Source organism: Syngnathus acus, chromosome 15, assembly GCF_901709675.1.
Source record: "Syngnathus acus chromosome 15, fSynAcu1.2, whole genome shotgun sequence".
Classification (NCBI taxonomy): Eukaryota; Metazoa; Chordata; class Actinopteri; order Syngnathiformes; family Syngnathidae; genus Syngnathus; species Syngnathus acus.
In genome coordinates, this window is record NC_051100.1 from 3,350,780 (window position 1) to 3,370,361 (window position 19,582).

General features: G+C 45.6%; 1 protein-coding gene across 2 annotated transcripts; it reads right to left on the bottom strand.

Annotated features, from left to right (window-relative positions):
* Nucleotides 1-119: 119 nt before the first annotated feature.
* On the bottom strand, nucleotides 120-18,226 carry mark1 (MAP/microtubule affinity-regulating kinase 1). 2 transcript variants are annotated; one of them, XM_037271422.1, is made up of 19 exons: nucleotides 17,667-18,226; nucleotides 14,939-15,139; nucleotides 13,513-13,566; nucleotides 6,821-6,869; nucleotides 6,511-6,576; nucleotides 6,323-6,393; nucleotides 6,067-6,123; nucleotides 5,773-6,009; nucleotides 5,235-5,354; nucleotides 4,847-4,946; nucleotides 4,666-4,778; nucleotides 4,308-4,461; nucleotides 3,317-3,498; nucleotides 3,122-3,213; nucleotides 2,895-3,035; nucleotides 2,485-2,736; nucleotides 2,239-2,265; nucleotides 1,716-1,760; nucleotides 120-1,639 (listed from the first exon to the last, which is right to left on the bottom strand). In XM_037271422.1, the coding sequence occupies exons 1-19, from the start codon at nucleotides 17,715-17,717 to the stop codon at nucleotides 1,294-1,296; spliced, it is 2,358 nt and encodes a 785-aa protein (XP_037127317.1). In that variant the 5' UTR covers nucleotides 17,718-18,226; the 3' UTR covers nucleotides 120-1,293. The 2 variants fall into 2 exon arrangements, with proteins under 2 accessions (XP_037127317.1, XP_037127318.1); XM_037271423.1 differs by lacking the exon at nucleotides 2,239-2,265 and having other exon boundaries at nucleotides 17,667-18,224.
* Between the last annotated feature and the right edge of the window lie 1,356 nt (nucleotides 18,227-19,582).

Genomic DNA, 19,582 nt, shown 5'->3' on the forward strand with positions numbered 1-19,582 from the left:
GTCTGAACTTTTATGCAACGTGGACGCACTGTGGCACCATGCTGCCCACCGCAGGGCAGTTGTGGTACGACATAAAAAACAAATCCGCATATTAGCTGTCAGCAATGAAATGAAATGAATACAAACAAATAAAATCCTTTTTATTTTCTCCAACAAAGTGCACACCTTATTTCTACAAAGCAGCACATTACAATGTAATGGAATAAATACAATAAAATTTGCTGAATTAACAAAAAATAAATCCAGAACAAAAACAAGAGATACACAAGTATCACATTGGTGGAGATGCAGGACCAAACAAGGGTGTTGAGACGAACGTTCTCTTTTTTTTTTTTTTTAACTTCTCATGCTTCTTGGCGAACTGATTTAAATGCCTGCTTTTAATGTAACCGAGGACCAGCAAATCTTGTTGGAAAGAAACAACAGGTGCATACTGTCATAGTGAGAAAACTTGTGCAAAGGGCAGCAGGGACCTTCACATTAACCTCGCCCCCTTACTGCCCAGAGAAAATAAAGTGAACACATTTTCAGTTTTACTACTACATGGTGCAACTTTGTTTTTTTTTTTCTTCTTTTCGTTTCCTCCATAGGCAAATAAAATAGAACACAAAAGGCAAGGGAACGTCTCCCTTTCATATTCCGCAAAATAATTTAGTGCTCGTTACATGAAATGGAAAAACGCTATTCAGGCTTTTTAAAAAAAAAAAAAAAAAAAAAATTCACAGAGCAAAAAAAAAAAAGGAAAATGCTCTAAGAGACATCACTTATATTGGGAACCAAAAAAGAAAATAAATCCCATGAAAGAAAATCTGTACACAACTCAAAAATCAATATACAGTACCTGCAGATGTTATGCATACAGTACAATTCTTTTTACATCGTTTTTAGTATGAGCTCCAGCCTGCTCTACATACGCACGGAACACAGGTGGAAAAAGCGGCGAGTTATTCAGCGTAAGATCTGGTAGTAGTCGTTTAGAAAACAAAAACATTATTGCAGGGTGTTCAGCTGCATACTGCATGTTATGTGTCCTTTGAAAGGAAGAGAGAGAGCGAAAGACACACACAGGCCTGGACGGACAGTTTCAAACAAACAGAAAAGATGTCGCTGTAAGCCGTCACAGAGGGTCCGATGAGGCCGTCTCCTCTGTGCAGTACATTCGTGGCCAGTATTGCACGCTACCAGCCGAGGCCACCCTGATAATGCGCGGCGAGGACGTTCAGTGCATGAATCCAGTGATGAGATGAGCCCGCAGTTGTTGTTGTTGCTGCTGCTGCTGCTGTTGTAGTTGCGTCACAGTTTGAGCTCGTTGGCAATTTTGCAAGCGATGTTCTTAAAGGCGATGGACGTGCCCGATATCCTCTTGAAGCGCACGCCGTTGAGTGAGAGGCGAGGAAGCTTGCACACTTCCATCTCCCACTGGACCAGGTTGTCCTGGCGGGCGTCGCCGTGCACGCAGAAGAGCAGGAAGCGCTCCCGCTGCTCGTAGTCGCAGCTGTTGGCGTCCAGGACCTTGCGGATCTCCCGCATCATCTCCGAGGGCTCCATGGACGAGGTGGTCTTCATGCTCCAGGTGAAGCGCAGCGAGCGCGGCTTGGAGTCCCGGCCGCCGTCCTCCTTGGGGTCGCCCGACGCGCTCCTGAGACCGCGGCAGATGAGATGAAATCAAAACCAAAACGTGTAACTTATTCACTGCCCTGGAAATGAATAGTCACCTGGGTGTATCTGTCCTGGCACTGGCCTCTCCCTCGCTGGGCACCCTGAAATCAAACCAAGAAAACCAATTTGTTGATACTCCCGCCAGATTCACGGAAATCCATCATCATCGTCAGTGTAACACAGCGAGGTGCTTCAGGCGTCATGCCAGGAAAGAATCCACACTCCTGGGTGAGCACACAATAAGGCTAACTACTATCTCCTGCCAGTTGGTCTACTCTCCGTCGAGCCCGATTCTTTTCTCTCGGCATGAAGACGAAGAGGGGGGGGGGGGGCAAGAGTAAGACGTCAGGAGGAGGAGGAAGAGCGGCAACAACATGAGGAGCATGTTACAATGAAGCTGGTGAGTGCGAGGTTGCTTCTCAAGGTAAGTGGACAAGAGACAGTGAGAGAGAGCGAGAGTGACAATGTAAACAGCATAACAACAAGTAGGTGTCAATAGGCAAAGGAGGTGCTACAGAGGGACTTGAAGGGAGTTATTAAAACGTCCTGCGTTATTTGGGGCACAAAGTGTTGTCCTACCTCCGAGTGGACCTGAAAGACAGAGCTCTATGCCAAGGGCAGGAGAAGAAAAGAAAAGAAAGACGTAAGCAAGAGAGACAGAGGGGGAGGGTGGTGAAGTACCGCGCTAACTCAAATGTTGAATGTGGGCGTAAAACCTGATACAAGATTTTTCTCTCAAGAAATTATGCGTGTCCCTAACAAAAAAAAAATGATGGTATTGAAGAACGAGTCCATATTTATCTAGAGAAACTACAAACCACTGACCTGCGGACAAACTTGGAGGTGATCTTGCTGATGATACCAGTGGAGGTGCCTCGTCGCTGCTGCGCCAGGGCGCCCGTGTCGTGAGACAGCGTGGGCGAGGCCGGCGGCCCATTGTAGGTGGCGCTGCGGCGGTCTCGCAGCTGGGCGCCGTGGAAGGTGCTGCGGCTGGTGGTGCCCCGCGGGAAGCGGTTCTTCTCGGGGGTGCTAATACTGTGTGCGGAGGGAGAGGTGGAAGGACCCCTTGGAGAGGAGCTGAAAGAACAAAAACAAATTTTATTTAATTTTTTGCATTGTGTCACGAAGCATAATCAAGGTTCGAATAAGTTTCATCATCAAATCTGTGTATGTCTTGGGGATTTTACTGCCCTCTGGTGGCCAACATTAGAATAAAAATAAAAGTGAGTGCTCACCTGGATTTCAACTCCGTGCTGTCATCAATGGGGGGCAGTGTGCTCTTTGAAGGGTGTCCCGAAGATGACATGGACTTGATGTGGCGAGGCCGCGCGGAGGTCACTGCAGTCGACGGGGTGCTGCCCGACACCTCGGTTAAACTGATACGACAGGGGCGAACGGTTTCAAAATGACACCATGATGACGGCTCCTCTCAAACTGCCTTTGAAACAGAACAGTGGGTCACCTGCTGTCTTTGCCGTTGGGAATGGCCGAATAGCGCTCGGTGGAGGATCGCTCGCACACATACGTGTTCCTGCGAGTCATTGAGCCGTTGGTCTGTGGTGAGAAAAGAAAAAAAGTCAGAAGAGGAGCTTCGATCGAACAAAAAGCAGGGCTTTGGTGCCATCTCGTGGGGAGGAGCAAAGGTAAGAGCGCTCACCCCGACACCGCTTGTGGTTTTCTTCCTTTCCTGCACTCCCAGTGGCGAGGCGGGAACGTCTCCCTTGGAAGTGCTGAGCTCCAGTCGGCGGGCACCGTCCCATTCCTCTCGGTGGTCGCTCTCCACGCTCAAAGCCTGACCCCGCCGCGTGTATGACACCGCCGGCGGCACAGAGGGACCCACTAAAAAAAAGTCCAGACCAAGACAATGACTTGAGAAGGCTAAACGAATAAAAAGAGCAGCAGATACTGATTAGAAAGGTCGTTGGGCCTCATTCACTGGATGCGATATTGCAAAAAATTTAATTGTCCACAAATAATTTTATATCACAGCATTCACTATGAAAGGAGTTCAATAGAATGAGCCATCTAAGTATCGTAAAATACCAGTGAATGAGACCCATTGACTACCTTAACATCGAGCAAAGCCACTGAAGGACACAATTTACAAAACCACCGTGGACATTTCCAATCGACAAAGAATGCAACGTCACCCTTTTTCCAATGTGTTACAAAGCAAAGCCGATCGCTCCTCATGCTATGAGGCGCTGCAGCAACGCAGCCGGCCAGCAGAGGTCACCAGACACAACGGTCCCACATGACAGGAGGAAGCTGCTTTGACATGACTCTGACATCTATGCTAATTTCATTAGCCCGTTCTTTGCGTTAGCATTATGCTAGCACATTACGTTAGCAAGTTGACTCCTTTTATGTTTTGTTTCAGTTGTCGCCTATAGTAAACTAGGAGGGACAAATGAAAAAATCTTCGATGAAAAATCTGTTCCAACTTCAAAACTGCACAGAAAATAATATATTGTCTCTTTAGCGTCATTTACAGGTGGACTTGACTGTAACCGGGCAACAGGTGTCAGCAACTTCCCCCCCTCCACAGTATTCAGCCAGCAGCACTTTCCGAGCCGGGAAGAAAGGGGTTACTATACTTCGCTTCTCTACGACACCACCACCACCATCCCCACCACCATCATCCCCACCATGATCGCTGTAGCGGCGCTGCTTCTGATTGGCCGAGATGCTGCGCGTGACTTTGGGATGGGCGGGAGAAATACTGGAGCCGTTGTTGATGTCGCTGGTGGGACGTTGCCGCTGAGCCAGGACGCTGTTGGTCAGGGGCTCGCTCCCCTCGAACTGGCCAAGAAAGAACAATTACATGGTCACGTATTGTATCGCGTGGGACATGAAAACGATTAGGAAAAATCTCGGCTCGGCAAACGATGCGAATCTTGAACGATGGCTCAAAATGCAATTTGATTTGAAAGCAGTTGGCAGTGAATGAAGTGAGGTTAAATTGCATTTAACACCAGTGATGATGTTGAGATGAGACAGTCTGACCTCTGGCGCTTTTCTTCCCAGCAGCAGATAAGTGGCCATGACATCATCATACTTCTGGCTTTGTAAGGACTCTGTGATCTCATCTTTGGGGAATCCCATGGTCACCATGAGCTCTGTCGGTAAAAGGGAAAAGAAGCGAGTGACTCTCGCCAAGGCGACCTCGGCGGTGGCCATAACGCACCTATTCTGGTGGAGTCGCTGAAGTCGGCCTCGGGCTCGATATACGGCTTAAGCTCCTCCTCCTCGTGACCCACATTCATCCAGTGGTCTTTCATGATTTGCTGACAAAGGCAATTCGAATGTTGTTGATTCCACCACATGACGACTTTTAATGACATTCAACTGTGACTGCGGGCTGTGTGCAAGGCTGTTTTGAAACATTCGAACGACTAGCAAAGCTGAACAACAAACGGATCGATTGTTATTAGCGACGAGCATCGGCTCGGTTTCAGTAGCAGCGGTATCGACTGGGAACTGACAACAAACATGGTTTCTATGAGCCGGCCGGCCAAACACGCTCCAAGTGACGAATAGGAATCTTCACCAAAAAACAAATCAACAAAAAGTACCTCCAAACTGCCACGTTTGACCGGGTTAAGCACCAGTAGTTTTTTCAGCAGGTTTTCACAGTCTGTGGACATGTAGAAGGGGATGCGGTACTTGCCCCGCAGGACCCGCTCTCTCAGTTCCTGCATGGAGAAAAAAAAAAAAAAAGTTTTAATGATATCATCAAACTTAAAATTGCAATCTAACTTTTGATGTACATTTGACTTCCTGCACACAAACAAATCAATGCTCCTCCAGTGATAAAAACAAAACTTCCATACTGGGGGCTAAAAACTCATGGCCATGAAAACGAACAAAAAGTGTATCACATTTCCTCTCTGTAAACTGCCGCCGCCTCGTGAATCATTTTGGCAGTTGTGCATTACTAAAGTAGGCCGGATAAACCTCCGGAGAGTCTCGCTCTTCCTAATGTTAGAAACAGGAAATTCTACTCAATCTGTTCATTCAGGAAACATGTTGATGCACGTAACCCCAAAAAAAAAAAAAAATCCTTTTGGGAAATACCTGGTCGGCACACAGCTGTGAGAAAAAAATGGTCACCTTGAGGTTTTGTCCGTCGAAGGGCAGGGATCCGCTGACCAGCGTGTAGAGGATGACCCCGAGGCTCCACACGTCCACCTCGGGTCCGTCGTACTTCTTCCCTTGGAAGAGTTCCGGGGCGGCGTAGGGTGGAGAACCACAGAAGGTGTCCAGCTTGCTGCCCACAGTGAACTCGTTGCTGAAGCCAAAATCCGCTATCTTGATGTTCATGTCGGCGTCCAACAGGAGGTTCTCGGCCTGAAGGCGAAAGACACGTTAGCTGATCTGAAATATCTGTAAAATTTATCTTGTCACCTTTAGATCCCTGTGAACTATCCTCCTCTGGTGGCAATACTGCACGGCAGACACAATCTAAAAAAAAAAACAAAGGTCACAGGTCAGATGTTAGGCGTGGTTTACAAACAGTGTGAGTCATCTTGACGAGCATCGATCGGTTCAATGCTGATGGCGCGCCACTGGGTGTCAGCACATGCAGCTGCAGAGCGTGAGTGAGCCTCCGCAGTCTGTGACACAGCATCATCTCGCGGCTCACACGCTGTCGCTGACTCACCTGCCTGAACTTGGCCCTGGCCTCCTTCTCTTTCATCCGACCGTGAGCCACTAGATAGTCAAACACCTCACCTGGAGAATGCAGAGGAACTTTAGCGTGTATGCATGCTGGAGTAAAGGACTCTGGGGCGTGGCTTATGTGGTCTTAGTGTGGTTTTAGTATGCATAAAGTCATAAAGTGTCACTCACCACCACTGGCATACTCCATCACCAAATAGAGCGTCTTCTCCGTTTCAATCACCTCAAATAATTTTACTGCAGAGGGCACAAAAACAAGTTTAGGCTTGACTATGATAACAAAGAAAATTCTACTAAGTATTAATTGGCTCAAAAAATATTTTTGACGACTAAAACGTCATCTAAATATAAATAACCCGAATTGAATGATCCAACATCTAACAGCAAATATTGGATCAAAAATAATTCCCGTTCCAAATATGATTTCTTGTCTCCCATCGAAAAGTGACTTTTAATGTCATGACCAAATATCAGAACTTACCAATATTTGGATGATTCAGTAACTTCATTATCCGCACTTCCCTGAAGAGCTGTTGACACACACAGAGACGTTTGTCTTATTGAAAATTGCTGATAAGGCGTGCTTGCAAAATGCTATTATGCGCACAACTCCGGCACACAACGCTGCAAAGTGGATTAGACGAGAAGAGTGGAGCATCATGGGACTTGGGTGCTATGTAAGGCATCATGACTGATGCGCAGTTTTGTTTTCGAGGATGTTGAGTAGCGTAAATAAATGAATAAAAATCCACCGACACACTGCGGTATCAGTCCACAAGCTTCCAGGCAGTCCAATAAAATCATCCACACTCATCTTTGTTCTCATGTTTATCGACTGACTGCAGAGCTTTAAGAGCGGCTTGGCGTCATGTCAGACGAGCTCCTGCAGCCACTTAGAGGTGCTGTTGAATCATTTACATTCTGCTGACTGCCCGCCTGAGCCGCCAACGCTCTCCAAAAAAAGGACTTTGCTGCCTTTTGACGTCAACGGTGACGTCGGTCTTTGTTTGCTTACCTGCGGTTTATATTTTACGTTTGTGAGAAGTCGGTAAGGCATCAAAATGTTACATAAGCCAGTAAATGTGTTTGTTTCTAGGTCATCGGATGGAGTTTAGTGAGGCTTGAGCCCGACCCAGTTGGGACCTCTCAGGTACTTTATTCGCAAATTCTGTCTTCCGCTCTCAGGCTCCACTGCTAGACACTCTCAACAAGGAGAAAACTCACTCAAGTCAATAATGATGCATTGTAACTTAAAAGAAAGGAAGTCAAATTTAAAAAAAAAAAAGGACAATCAAAACATGATGAAACAGAATCTTAAAAACGGCAGCGTATTCAAATACAAATTTGTCACTTAGCGGTATACCGCCAGTAATGATCAAAATGCTGCAATAGCACTTCATCTTTTATATTTCAATTAAACAATCTAAATTTAAAAGCTGAGAGGAACAAACTATAAGAGACTTGATGACAGAAATGTAAATCCATCCTGTATTCCGATACGAGTATCGCATATTGTGACCGATATCATTTTGACAAGTTATTATATACGATTGCCACCCAATTTACACAGATATTGGATATCCAACACGCATTCACGACTACATGCCAGACCATACGGCGTCTCTTTCTATCATTTTCAGCATTCCAGCTTTTTGGCCCGCAAGGTCATAAATCACTCCAAACGTAAAATGATCCTTTGTTCAATTTTCTATTCCAATACATTGAAGGCCAAACTAAATTGTTTCCGCGGTTTCCGTGACCTTATTTGGTCACGGCCACGCTTTCTATTCTTTCTAATTGTCTCAAATGCCTTTTAAACAAACCATGCAGGAAACTCAAGGTCTGTTAAAAAAAAAAAAAAAAAAGCTTATTATTAATCAACTACAATTACTCGAGAATGGCCTGAAGTAGAAGACAATAAACAAAACGGGCTGTGGCCTCAGTTCATATGACTTGGCCATCAAGATGGACATTCTTCATCCTTATGAATGAGGGCTGGATTAAAGAGTCGCTATCTCATCTTGATGTCTGCTTCTTCCTGCCTCGCTCGCTCTCGTGTGCGTCACTACCCCGAAGCCCCCTCACATGCGTGCAGCCGCTTGGAAGTGAAAATTACAACAAATCTGACGAGAGCTGTGGAAAACGACAGACGGGGGGGGGGGTTGACGGTCAATAGCGATGTTGTCACCGCCGAGGCTGATGAGATCTTTGATGGGGGGGGCGCCCCGGTGTTAATGTCAATAATATCTACGGGCGCAAGGCCACACAGTAGCGCTCGAATCCATTTTTAGGCTTGTTCCGAAATTCAATCCCTTTAATCAATGAGTTGAAAGAGAACTTTAACGAAACCAAAACAACGGCACGCTAATTAGACAAATATGACAATACGTGCATTGTTCAACACGTTTGGAGATTCAGTAGTCTGTGCCAGTGACCTACTTCCAGCCGCCCAGGGGCACCTAGACTCCCAAACCAGCCTTAATTACTGCAGTCCCTCCACGCAGACCAACATATATCAGACCGGCTACGTTTACCTAGACTGGCTGGACTATTTCAGTCACAGATGCTCCTCCAACAAGGACATTATTGTTACCAAGTCCTCATTGCTCTAATGAGGGAGTGTACGTGTGTATGCGCATAGCGTGAATCGTGTTTCAAAAGGAATCATGTCCTGCCCTCCAATATTTGCTTTTTTAATTTTTTTTTTTATATCTGTGGTGTAAAAGGGAAACCAACGGAATCACACGCAGCAGTAAAAACGCATCCGTGAACACATGAAGTCATAAATAAATGCACGACTAAGCAGCCTCAACATTTGACGTGTCCGCCCGATTGCTTTCCGCTCATCCGAACCAGACCAAGGCCGTCGTCGGGCCCCGGGCGTGACGGCATCTCATTGGATAACGCACGAGATGCGTGTAAACAGCCATTACGGCAGCCCGATCGGATGGCGGACTATTTCACAACTGATGGAAAATATATAAACAAAGTAGGGCGTATCTCTGAATGAGCATCTTCAACTTCAGCTATAAACCTTCAAAATAAAAGCAAACGGCTGAACCAATTCCTAACCTGTATCGACCTTGGATTTGGATCCCGGCGCTCTGAAACAGCATTTCAACGTTGAAAATAAACAGTCCTTATTTACAGATTAGGGCCAGAGAGTCAGACAGGGCAGAGCGGGGATGAAAGCAGGGATTAATAGAAGAGTCCTATTTTGAGGATTGAAATGCCTACAAAAACATTACAGCGTCAACATCCCCTGACCCACAGATGTCTTAACATGATGCGTTTCCCTTGGCGGATCTCAGGAGGTGCTTTGCAAGCTCGGTCCAACCTCATTTCCTGTGTGCGGTCAGAACGCCAAAGTCTCGATGGACCAAAAATTTGTTTTAGGTACGCGGACTTCAGAGCACAAAACAAAATACTCTAGTCCTTGCTAGCTTAATGCTAACATAGGTACACAGACTTCAGAGCGCAAAACAACATACTCTAGTCCTTGCTAGCTTAATGCTAACATAGAAAAGGAAATCCAATTGGCAAACGGGCTAACAATGAGCATCTGGCTAAGTTGTTAACCATAACTGATGGCGAGTAAACTCTTGAAAATAGCCTGATTTTCAGCTAGGAAAGGATGCTAACAGTTTCGGCACTCTGGTATTGTTCTGTTGGGGTATCAAACGCAGTAGTAGTACTAAAGATTGGATTTAGACATGCTGACAGGCAGCCAAAGAAGCGGCGCTTCCTTCCTTCAATGTAGGACACAAAACAATGTACAAAAAGCACTCATCTCAGGATGAGACGCTGAGACTAAATTCCCCTTCTGCATTCCTTGAGCAGGTAAACAAAACGATAAACACAAAAGTAGCCTTTGTGCAAGAGTGGGAAGACAACGGGAAGAATAGAAATGGTGTCTTTTCCAAACAAAGCTCGTCCTTTTCTTTTTATAACAGCCATGTGCCAGGAAAAAAAAAAAAACACTGGATGTCCTTCATCGTTGTTCTTTGTTTACTGTTTCGTCTTCCTCATCTTGGTAGAAGTCATTGAGTCGGAGTGAAATAAGTCCCCGACTATTCCAAGTATCTTGTTTCTCAAAAATTGCTCAAGGCTATTTTTCCGCCCTCGATATACTTTAATTTTGAAGTCCTTTGATTCGATTCGTCCTCCGATTGGAGAGACTTGCAAGCTTGCTTTCGACATTAAGCAAACAAATCAGCTTCTGTCCATGGCGAGCCCATCAGGAGGCCACAAGAAGAGAAAAGTCAGTGTCAGATTGACGGACTAACAAAAAGGCGCCAGTGGTGGGAATCTGGAAACTAAATCACACACGCAGGAGCCCCCAATAATTATATTCGAAATGACAACCACAAAGTGTGTTTCTTTCATTATCCTGTGTTCCAGTCCATGTGGTTTTTACTGAGATCCTACTAAGAGACCAACAGTAGGGGAAATAAAATTAAAAAAAATAGAACATCCCAGATTTACCACAGTTTAAAAGACAAGCTAACTGTGTCCGGTCCACTGTGCATGTAAAGACACCCGAGTGACTCCATCGATAGGGTTGACTGCACGTTGCTCGTATCCGCTTTTAGAAGCGGCCCGCTCAGCAACAGGAAGCCATATTTAACACGACACGTGCAATGGCGATCAATCACCACAATGACGGCAAGCAGAGCCGCACTGATAGAAGTGCACCGAGGTATACGCAGTGTTCCCCCTCCGACATCAGAAGTCAGCAATTAAGCGGCTAACCATTAGCCACCCTGCGTGTTGATTTACTTGCCGTGAGTTGCGGTCGTTGGCAGCTTGGGAACGCACGCGGGTTTGCTTTCTTACCGTTTGTTCGATAAAGTCATTAAAAGTAAAACCGGCGGCTGTGTCTATCATCGACCACTTGCGGAAGAATTCGAAAACGAAACTAGCGGTGAGAGGCTATATTAGCTAATAGCTAACGACATGCTGCGTTGGTAAGTGTTTGCGATAATAGCCATGCTCCATTTCTACTAATGATGCGTGCAAAGTTTGAGGCAGCTCAGACATCCTCAAGCAATGTTGTCAAAGAATGACTAGACATCTAAACCCAAAATGCCCTCCCTGACATGCTGCTAAAAAGTCCTCGTGGACTCTAATGAGCGTCACCCGGCTGGCATGTGAAACCCGGCAACACTTGACGGCCCAGTAACAATGCTGATGCTTTACTGGCCGCCTCACATGTCAGTCGGCCAAGAGTGTGTGTGGGTGGGTGGGGGGGAGTTGACTGTGGCCGTTCCCGTTTAATGCAGCTCGAGTAGCTGCTGTTCCCGAGGATGGCATAGGACACGGCGAGTCAATGAGGTCATCGATTGAGGCCAGGAGACGATTGGTGCATTATGAGACACGAGGCGTCTGCATTGCAGATGGACCTTCTGTATACAGTTACAGTCAACCACGAGAGGTGAAGTGGAAGACATTGAAATCTGCAAGCAGGTACAACCGCATCATCTACTAATGTATCAAATTTTGTTTTGATACAAAAAAAACTGTTCAAACTGATCCAAAAGTCAAACGTTAGCATTTGATCCACGCCCATGGCTCTTTGACAAATTTAAGGTAAATGTGCTTTGTCATCAGCCAAGCAGGTTGTTTTATATTTATGACTTACAAGTATTTTTCATGCTAATAATAGCACAGGTTAGTGGTTTTGGTCGTACGGCGAGGACTCAAGTCGTAAATTGAAAACCGCTGAAATAAAGTTTTATGGTATTTGTCTTTCATTTAACCTCAGTGGGAGGAGCGCGATATACACTAAGTGCTTTTGTCATTCATTTCCATCAAGCGGATTAAATTGGAATTAGAACAGAAACAAACTCCACTTAAGTCATAAATATGACAAACACTTTTTGTTTTTTGATTCAACATTCAAAATTAAGTAAATAAAGCAATAAACTAAGCTCCGAAGGACATCTGCTTGTGTTGACCCCTCTGAAAGCAACCGAAGCAGACATCTGAAAGGCGCGCTGAATAATTCATAGCTGAGATCCGATTGGTCGCCGCTCCGACAAAGTCATATGACGCCGCTACCGCGCGTCGTCCCCTGGCAGCGCACGATCCGACCGATCGTCTCCTAACCCGGACTGAACTCAAACTGAGAATCGTCTCGCCACTGACGCAAACGGCGTCGTAGATGTTCATTACAGCGATGTGTGTGCACAGATTACAAACCACATAATAGGCTGTTAAACAAAAGAGCCCGCACGCCGAAATGAATCTGGCTTAGATGAGATGACTGCCTCTTTTGTGCTGATTAGCTGAACAATTGCAGTCAGATCCCATTATGGTCAAAGTCAATTACAGATTGTGGACGGGAGAGCAGCGCTGGATGTGGGAGACACGATCCAGACGAGATATTGCGCAACAGTGGGGGGAGAAAGAAAACATCACGCTGTATTTGGAAATTGGCAAGCGTCACTTCCATCGAAAAAAAAAAAATTTCCCTTAACGCTACTTTAATATCGATGAGATGGAATCACCAGTCGAGCCAAGGTATGTGACAAATAGATTTCCCCGCTGTGGGATGAATAAAGTCCTATCATCATCATAATTGTGATTTTTACAAGGTGTGATTATTGTAATGGCCCTTCCGTGACAGCCGTAAGGAAATTTGTTCCTCGGTGGAGCTGCGATGATGTGATGTGAAAGCACCTCTGCCAGTCAAGCTGCGGTATTTTTAGGTAAAAAACTCAAAGCAGGTGGCTCACACACACACACATTAGCAAATGTTCTACTTGTCTAGAAGAGCTGAATTTTTCCGAATCAGTGTGTGTGTTTATAATCATGAGAAAGCGCCAGATTTAGAATCGGCCAAGAGTGGCTTTTGTTGTAATTGTTCATGACTATTTGACAAAAGGTAAGCAACAAAGAGACAGGCGGTTGTATTTTTAGCTGCGGTCAAACCGCAAAACAAACGGTGAGCGCAGCGGGAGGGGATGGAAGGGAGGTGGAGGTGAGGAGATCAAACACACCCCGGGAGCGCTTTTGTCATCGTGACAAATGTTTGCAAGAATTGAAAGAAAAACGAAATAAACTGATAGACGGGTATGATTTGGGGCTTTTCCTCTTGGCATTACTTCGGTGGTAGAGAAATATGAAGAACAAATGAATGGAAATTACAAATAGATGATAAGCGGGACTCACCTTCTGTAGACTGGTGGGATTCAGCTGGGTTTTGTCGATAATCTTGACTGCCACCTTAGGAGACAAAATGCAGAGGGGGAGGGGGAGTGTTAGAAACTCAGCAAGTGTCAAAACTAATTCCCACTCTCAGGGAGTTTCATTTTGTTTGTTGCCATGCTCATTATTTCCCCGCATGTGGTAGTTTTACCAAAACACGCCGCGGCTGAGTCGCACCTTGAAAAGCTTTCTGATTGACAGAAATATATTTATTTACAAGAGTGCTAGCATGCAAATAAAGTCGTGCGAGTAAACACGGGAAGGATTAGCATAAAAAATATATATATATATTGCACATGACTGTGCAGGTCAGTCTTGGCCCGGCGGGTTGCACGGGTCATCAGCACGCGGTTCAATGATCGGCCCAAAGTGCAAAAGGAAAAGAGAGATGGTCTCCGCAGCATTTTGTGAGCGCTTACAAAAGGCAACAATTTCAATCAATACCAAGAAATGCACAGTCACAATGTTTCTCACTAAAGATATTCCCTCAATCCTTTTATAAAGATAGCGTACAGGACAGTAACAGTAGTAGGAAAATTTTATTCACAATTCATGAATTCAGTGTGCTCAACTTTTTACCATATTGTATAGGAGCTCTGGTTTGCTTTATCACAGAGCGTGTGTCTATATTTAGGTCTTCCCAGCACTTGTTCTCTGTCGAGCGTGCGAATCGGCTGAGAGCCTCTTGAGTAGAATTCCTGTTTGCAATCAACATGCGGACTCGTGACAGCAATTTATTTTTTTTTGGTCAATGTGTGATTAGAAATAAATGTTGCAAAATATTGGTCATGACATCAAGAGTTGTCCGGTTACTTCTGCGTGAGCATCTGGGTGTGAGTTGTGGTCAACAGCAGCTCCTTGTGAGTATTGGCATTTTGCATTTGTCATCCAACTGAAAAACCTTAAGTCAACCGAGTGTGACTGACAGATGATCAGTCAGGCTTTGCCCCGCCCACCGCCTGCCTCTCACGGCGCTCTTTCACTTGTTTAGCCTCACCCTCGCATGCAGATCGCATCGCCTTTATTGGTCTGTGTTCTTTCCAAATGTTCGTTCCCGCACTCTGATCCGTGACTTTGCATTCTGATGAGCCAGCAAAGCCGCTCGAGCAAACAAAGCAAGCAAGCTGACTCCCCCCGCCCCCTCCTCCCATGTGACCCGGACCTCGTATCCAATACGCCTGTTTAACATTGGCCGGCGACAAGGACATCAGCGCTCCGAACCGGGGGAGGAATATATTTGTGGTGTCAGTCCTGCTAATGTGACCACACGCTGGATGAAGCATGATGCTCGGGGCAACTAAGAAAAAGTCCTTAAAGTCAATAGAGGTACTAAAGTTCTATTTTGTAAAACACGTAAGGTACAATGACATATGGTGGTGTCTTCCCTTACCTCTCGTCCAGTCAGGACGTGACGCGCTAGCTTGACCTTGGCGAAATTTCCCTTCCCGATGGTCTTCAGGAGGCGGTAGTTCCCGATGTGCGGGTGCTCCTCGGTGGAGGTGAAGGAGTTGCGACATCGCGGGAGACTGTGGCGGCTCGCCGACTTGGTCGGAGGGGCCGGGGGCTCCACAAAGCCGTCTGCGGACGAGTGCTGTAAAAAAAAAAAAAAGTAATCATGATGTGAGTTAATTCTGCTGTGATTCTACTCGCAAGGTTGTGTTTGTGCTACCCGTGTGCTAATCTAATGAGAGAGTCATGTGACCCCCCCCATTGACACACTGACCTTATCAACACCGGATGACATTCATTTTCAAGCTTCTGAGAGAACACCCGAAAAATTCCAGCACACCGTCAAGAGGAACAATATGCCAATGCGACTTGCACTGTTCTTGCATGCAACGCTGGCAACAGCAGCTGGGGTCAAAGGTCCCATGATTGTCCGCTTGTCTCGAAGCGCCACACCCAGCCACAGCATAATTTCCCGCCGGCTGGCTCCCGTTTCACGCGGTGAAACGTTCCGCCCCCGGCGGGGTGCGCATCACCTCAGCCATGAGCACGCATGCCGACATCCCATGAGTCACTTGACAAAAACAATTTTCTGAAAGAGACCATTTTGGATTTTCCGCATCAGCTTGAGAAAACTTCTTGGCATGATGAACCAGTAAGAAAAATAAATTTGATTGAGCACTTGGCCTGCTCCCAAAAAAGATTGTGAATGAACCAAAACGGGGAACCGGGACAGGTTCTTCTTGACGGGCTGGTGCGTCACTTCCCATGATTTCAAAAGAAACGAGAGGCGAGCGAGTATATTGAACAAATCCTCAAACGGCTTTCCATGTGGTCTTCACAGACTAAGATGTTATGCAATGAACTTCCGTTGCTGGTGGGCCTGCTGCTGCAAGATGGCTGATGCCAGTGCCTTTTACTGACATAGAGTGCATATAAAAAGTCTACACACCCCTTGTGCAAATTATTTTTGGGAGATGATATAACTTTTTCCACCATTAGTATAACCTACAAGCTGCACAATTACTAAAAATGAATAAAGTGGTTGCAAAAGTTTGCACACCCTCTCCAATCCCATTCAAGCTCACGTGAAATGGATATCGGCACAAACTTCCTGCCATTTAAAGAGCCATTGATGCTAAAATGTAGTAGTACAAAGAAGTTACTTTGCAAAAAAGAATACTTCTCTGCTCTTTTTCCGCTTTGTGACGCAACATCAGAGTGGAAAGGAATAGATGTTAACCATGCTAGTTAGAAAGTGGTGTACAGATTTTCAAATCAACAACATCGGAGCCGAAATAAAGCTAGAGCGTTGAGACCACCAAATTGCAGCTCAAAGTGTTCAACATAGAAGATGGCTGGCGTGACCTTTAAAACAGTACGTCTAACACATATGGTCCGCACACCTCGACAAAAGGTCATGTTGAACCATTTTGCTCATGCTTGTAAATGAAATTCAGCAACCTAATGGTGAACTGTGTGTTTCAGAATCGCCCCTACATTTTCTCTAGCTATTTGTTGTGAGACTCAAAACACTCAAATCCAAGAATTTCAAGCTCCCAAAGTAAACTCCAAGCACCACTTGGACCTCTAAAGACAAAAAAGGGCCGTTATATTTCATTATTGTACTATTCCGTGTACAAAGAGCATTCCAAACACTCCAAAACACATTTTCATTTTCAAGCACCCCAAAACAATGCACTCAGTTCAACTCGAGCATTTCCATGTCCCAAAGGCAAAAGGGGATTTTGCAACGTAATTACACGGACTTTATTGAAAAGCATTCTAAAATCATAAAACACCAGAAATAAGTCTTTCAAATAAAGTAATTCAAGGACCAAACGAGCAGGCTATTATGTTCTCATACAGCAAACTAGAATGTTTTTGATCATAAACACCCCTATTCTTTTGTAGTACTTATTAATATTTATCTTTATTACATGTCTTTGCATGTCAGACATTTGAAGCATCCCTGGCAGTCCAAACATTCAAATTCAAGCATTTAAGAACTTGAAGCACCTCCAAAAAAATTTGTGGGGGACAATTTTAGCATTTCAAGCTACAAGGGGAGACCTCAACACAAAAGGGAGGGTTTCGCGTGGTCATTGTGCTGATCCTCACTTGACTGAATTTGTTCGACTATTTTGTAATTGATTACTACTATCTTTAAATATGTTACCATAAAAATGGACAGCATAGGCTTGTCGGTGTCGTGTCAGGGAGGGGGAAGCTTATGAATAATACCGCTTCCTCCTCCCTTTCCTCCTCCAGCACCGAGAGTGCAGCTCGGGGCCCACGAGGTGATGGATGTCACATTGCGATGCTTCCGAGCGAAAAAGTAGGGCAACATAACACCCCCCCACACTAAATATTGAAAAGAAAACTCCCTCCCCTCCCCGCACGATTAGTTGCCCGGTGCCGTATATTCAGCCCAGGTTGACGCAATGCGTTGTCTGGGCTAGCCCTGAAGTGTCACAATCACGCCAAGTGCACCTTCCGAGATCCCGGGTGGGTTCTCGACGGTGGTGGGGAGAATCCTCATTGGCCGTGTGAGGTGTAGCCCTCCGTCGCACTAGCTAGCCGCTGCCATTACACCCCCCCCCCCCCCCCCCCCCCCGAAACAACGCCTCACGAAATAAACCGAAAAATAAAAGGTGGACGACATGACTTACATTCTCGGTGTCACGCTCGTTCACCGTGGGCAATGGCGTCCTGGTCGACATCTTGTGTGAGGGGGGAGCCTGGCAAAGAGGCCGCTCGGCGGACGGGCACAGAGCAGACGCGGCGTCTTCGGATCCCACCTTCCTCTCTACATCCCCCTCAGCACAAAGCCAAGCCGGCAGGAAGTGCGCAAACGGCTGGCTAGCTTAGCGCAGCATTGCCCTGCCAAGTGGGGCCCCGGCCGACTCGCACCCAGATGGTTTGCGTTCGGTTCCGGGGTTCGGCGTGAGGGAGCTAGGCCGGCTCAGACTAGACGAGCGCCGAGAGGAGGAGATGGAGGGAGGAGAGACCGAGAGAGGGAGGGAGGGAGGGCAGGAAGGAAGATGCGCATCAAAACCACCAACCAGGAAGGATGGAGGGCTCTCTCGCTCGCTCTCCCTCATTGAATGCGATGCTCTCTCGCCCTCTCTCCCTTTGTGTCCTCCTCATTGGAGTCAACAGCAAACAGCGCGGAGACATTGATTTCAATCCCGTGTAAAAGGCAACAAGGGAGTGTTCGGCTTTTGAAAAACCGGTCCAAACTAAATTAAAAAAAAAAAAAAAAATCGTCACTGGGTGGAGTGAATGAATGAAGGGTGCAGCGTGACGGTTTGATGGATTACTGCCCTGCATTCCTATTGGCTGTATGGTTTTGTTGAGAGGTAAACAAGCTTTAGCAACCGAGCCGCAGGGTGAGGCCTGGCTCGGTTAAAAAAAACAACAACAACGTACTATTTGGTCGACACTGCCATCTATCGTCGGACGTCAGTATAGCACCTTATGTCATTCGAGTTGTGCTTCTCAATTGTGCCTCTAGGTGTCAGGCCATTCCAACAAATGTAAGCAGGTGAACTTGTGGCGGGTTGATACGTTAGTGTTTAGGATTTATACATTCATTTTGGTCAAGTAAAGCTTCATCAAATTAACAGTACTTTGATTTAAAAAATAATAATAATCCAGCAGTCTTTCCACCTCTGCATTAGGTGCGCTAAAACTAACAACTAAAATGTTGTTTACAGTCAGCCGAGTCAGTCTTACAATAAAAGTAGGCTGTGAATAATTTTAACCGAGCTTCTTGTCAGCTACTGGTGCAGCAGCGAGGCCCCAAAAGTAACAATGGACTCAGCATGACGCCACGTATCACAATAAGTGATGATTATGGGACCTGAAAGCCACTGAGAACATTCTGCACGGCCTGGAGGCATTAAAGTTTATTTTCCACCCTCCAGCAAGTCTCTCTCTTCATCTCTGCCCGAATAAAAAATATTTTGTCTTTGCGATAGCAGAACAAAGAGTTGAGGTCGTTTTGGCAAAACAAAATAGGAGGGTTCAGACACTGCACCTTGGCATGAAGCAAGGCATTTTTGGAATTCTGCACATCTGATCCCAAAATGGATTGGCTCCCAAACATAACAGATCTTATCTTTTCTGAGTGCAAACAAATGGAATTGTCTAAATTAATCCACTTTTTTTTTTTTTCTGACAAGTCACAGAGATATTTAGCTGATACGCTTCTATTCTAGATCTGATAATATTTACAAGGCCCACATCGAATTCCACAATCAAACAATGAAATCCAATGCAAGTTCACTCCAGTGGAACCTGATTGACTCTCAAGTTGTTCTATTTTCAAATCAGAATTATGTTGAAAACTATGTTGAAGTGAGTTGAGGAGCTTCATATTTGCCGCCATCTTGTGGCATTTATAGGCAATTAGAATATTTTGTAAGAATTATGTTTTTAAAGTGTCGCAAGAGTAAAACTAGGATAATTAAAACAATTGAATACTTTTGTTGAATTGTAAACTGTACAACTGTTGCTGCATTTGACATTGTAGCTTCGACTATTCCTGGGAATGACTTACACTCCTCCTAACCTCGGAGCATCC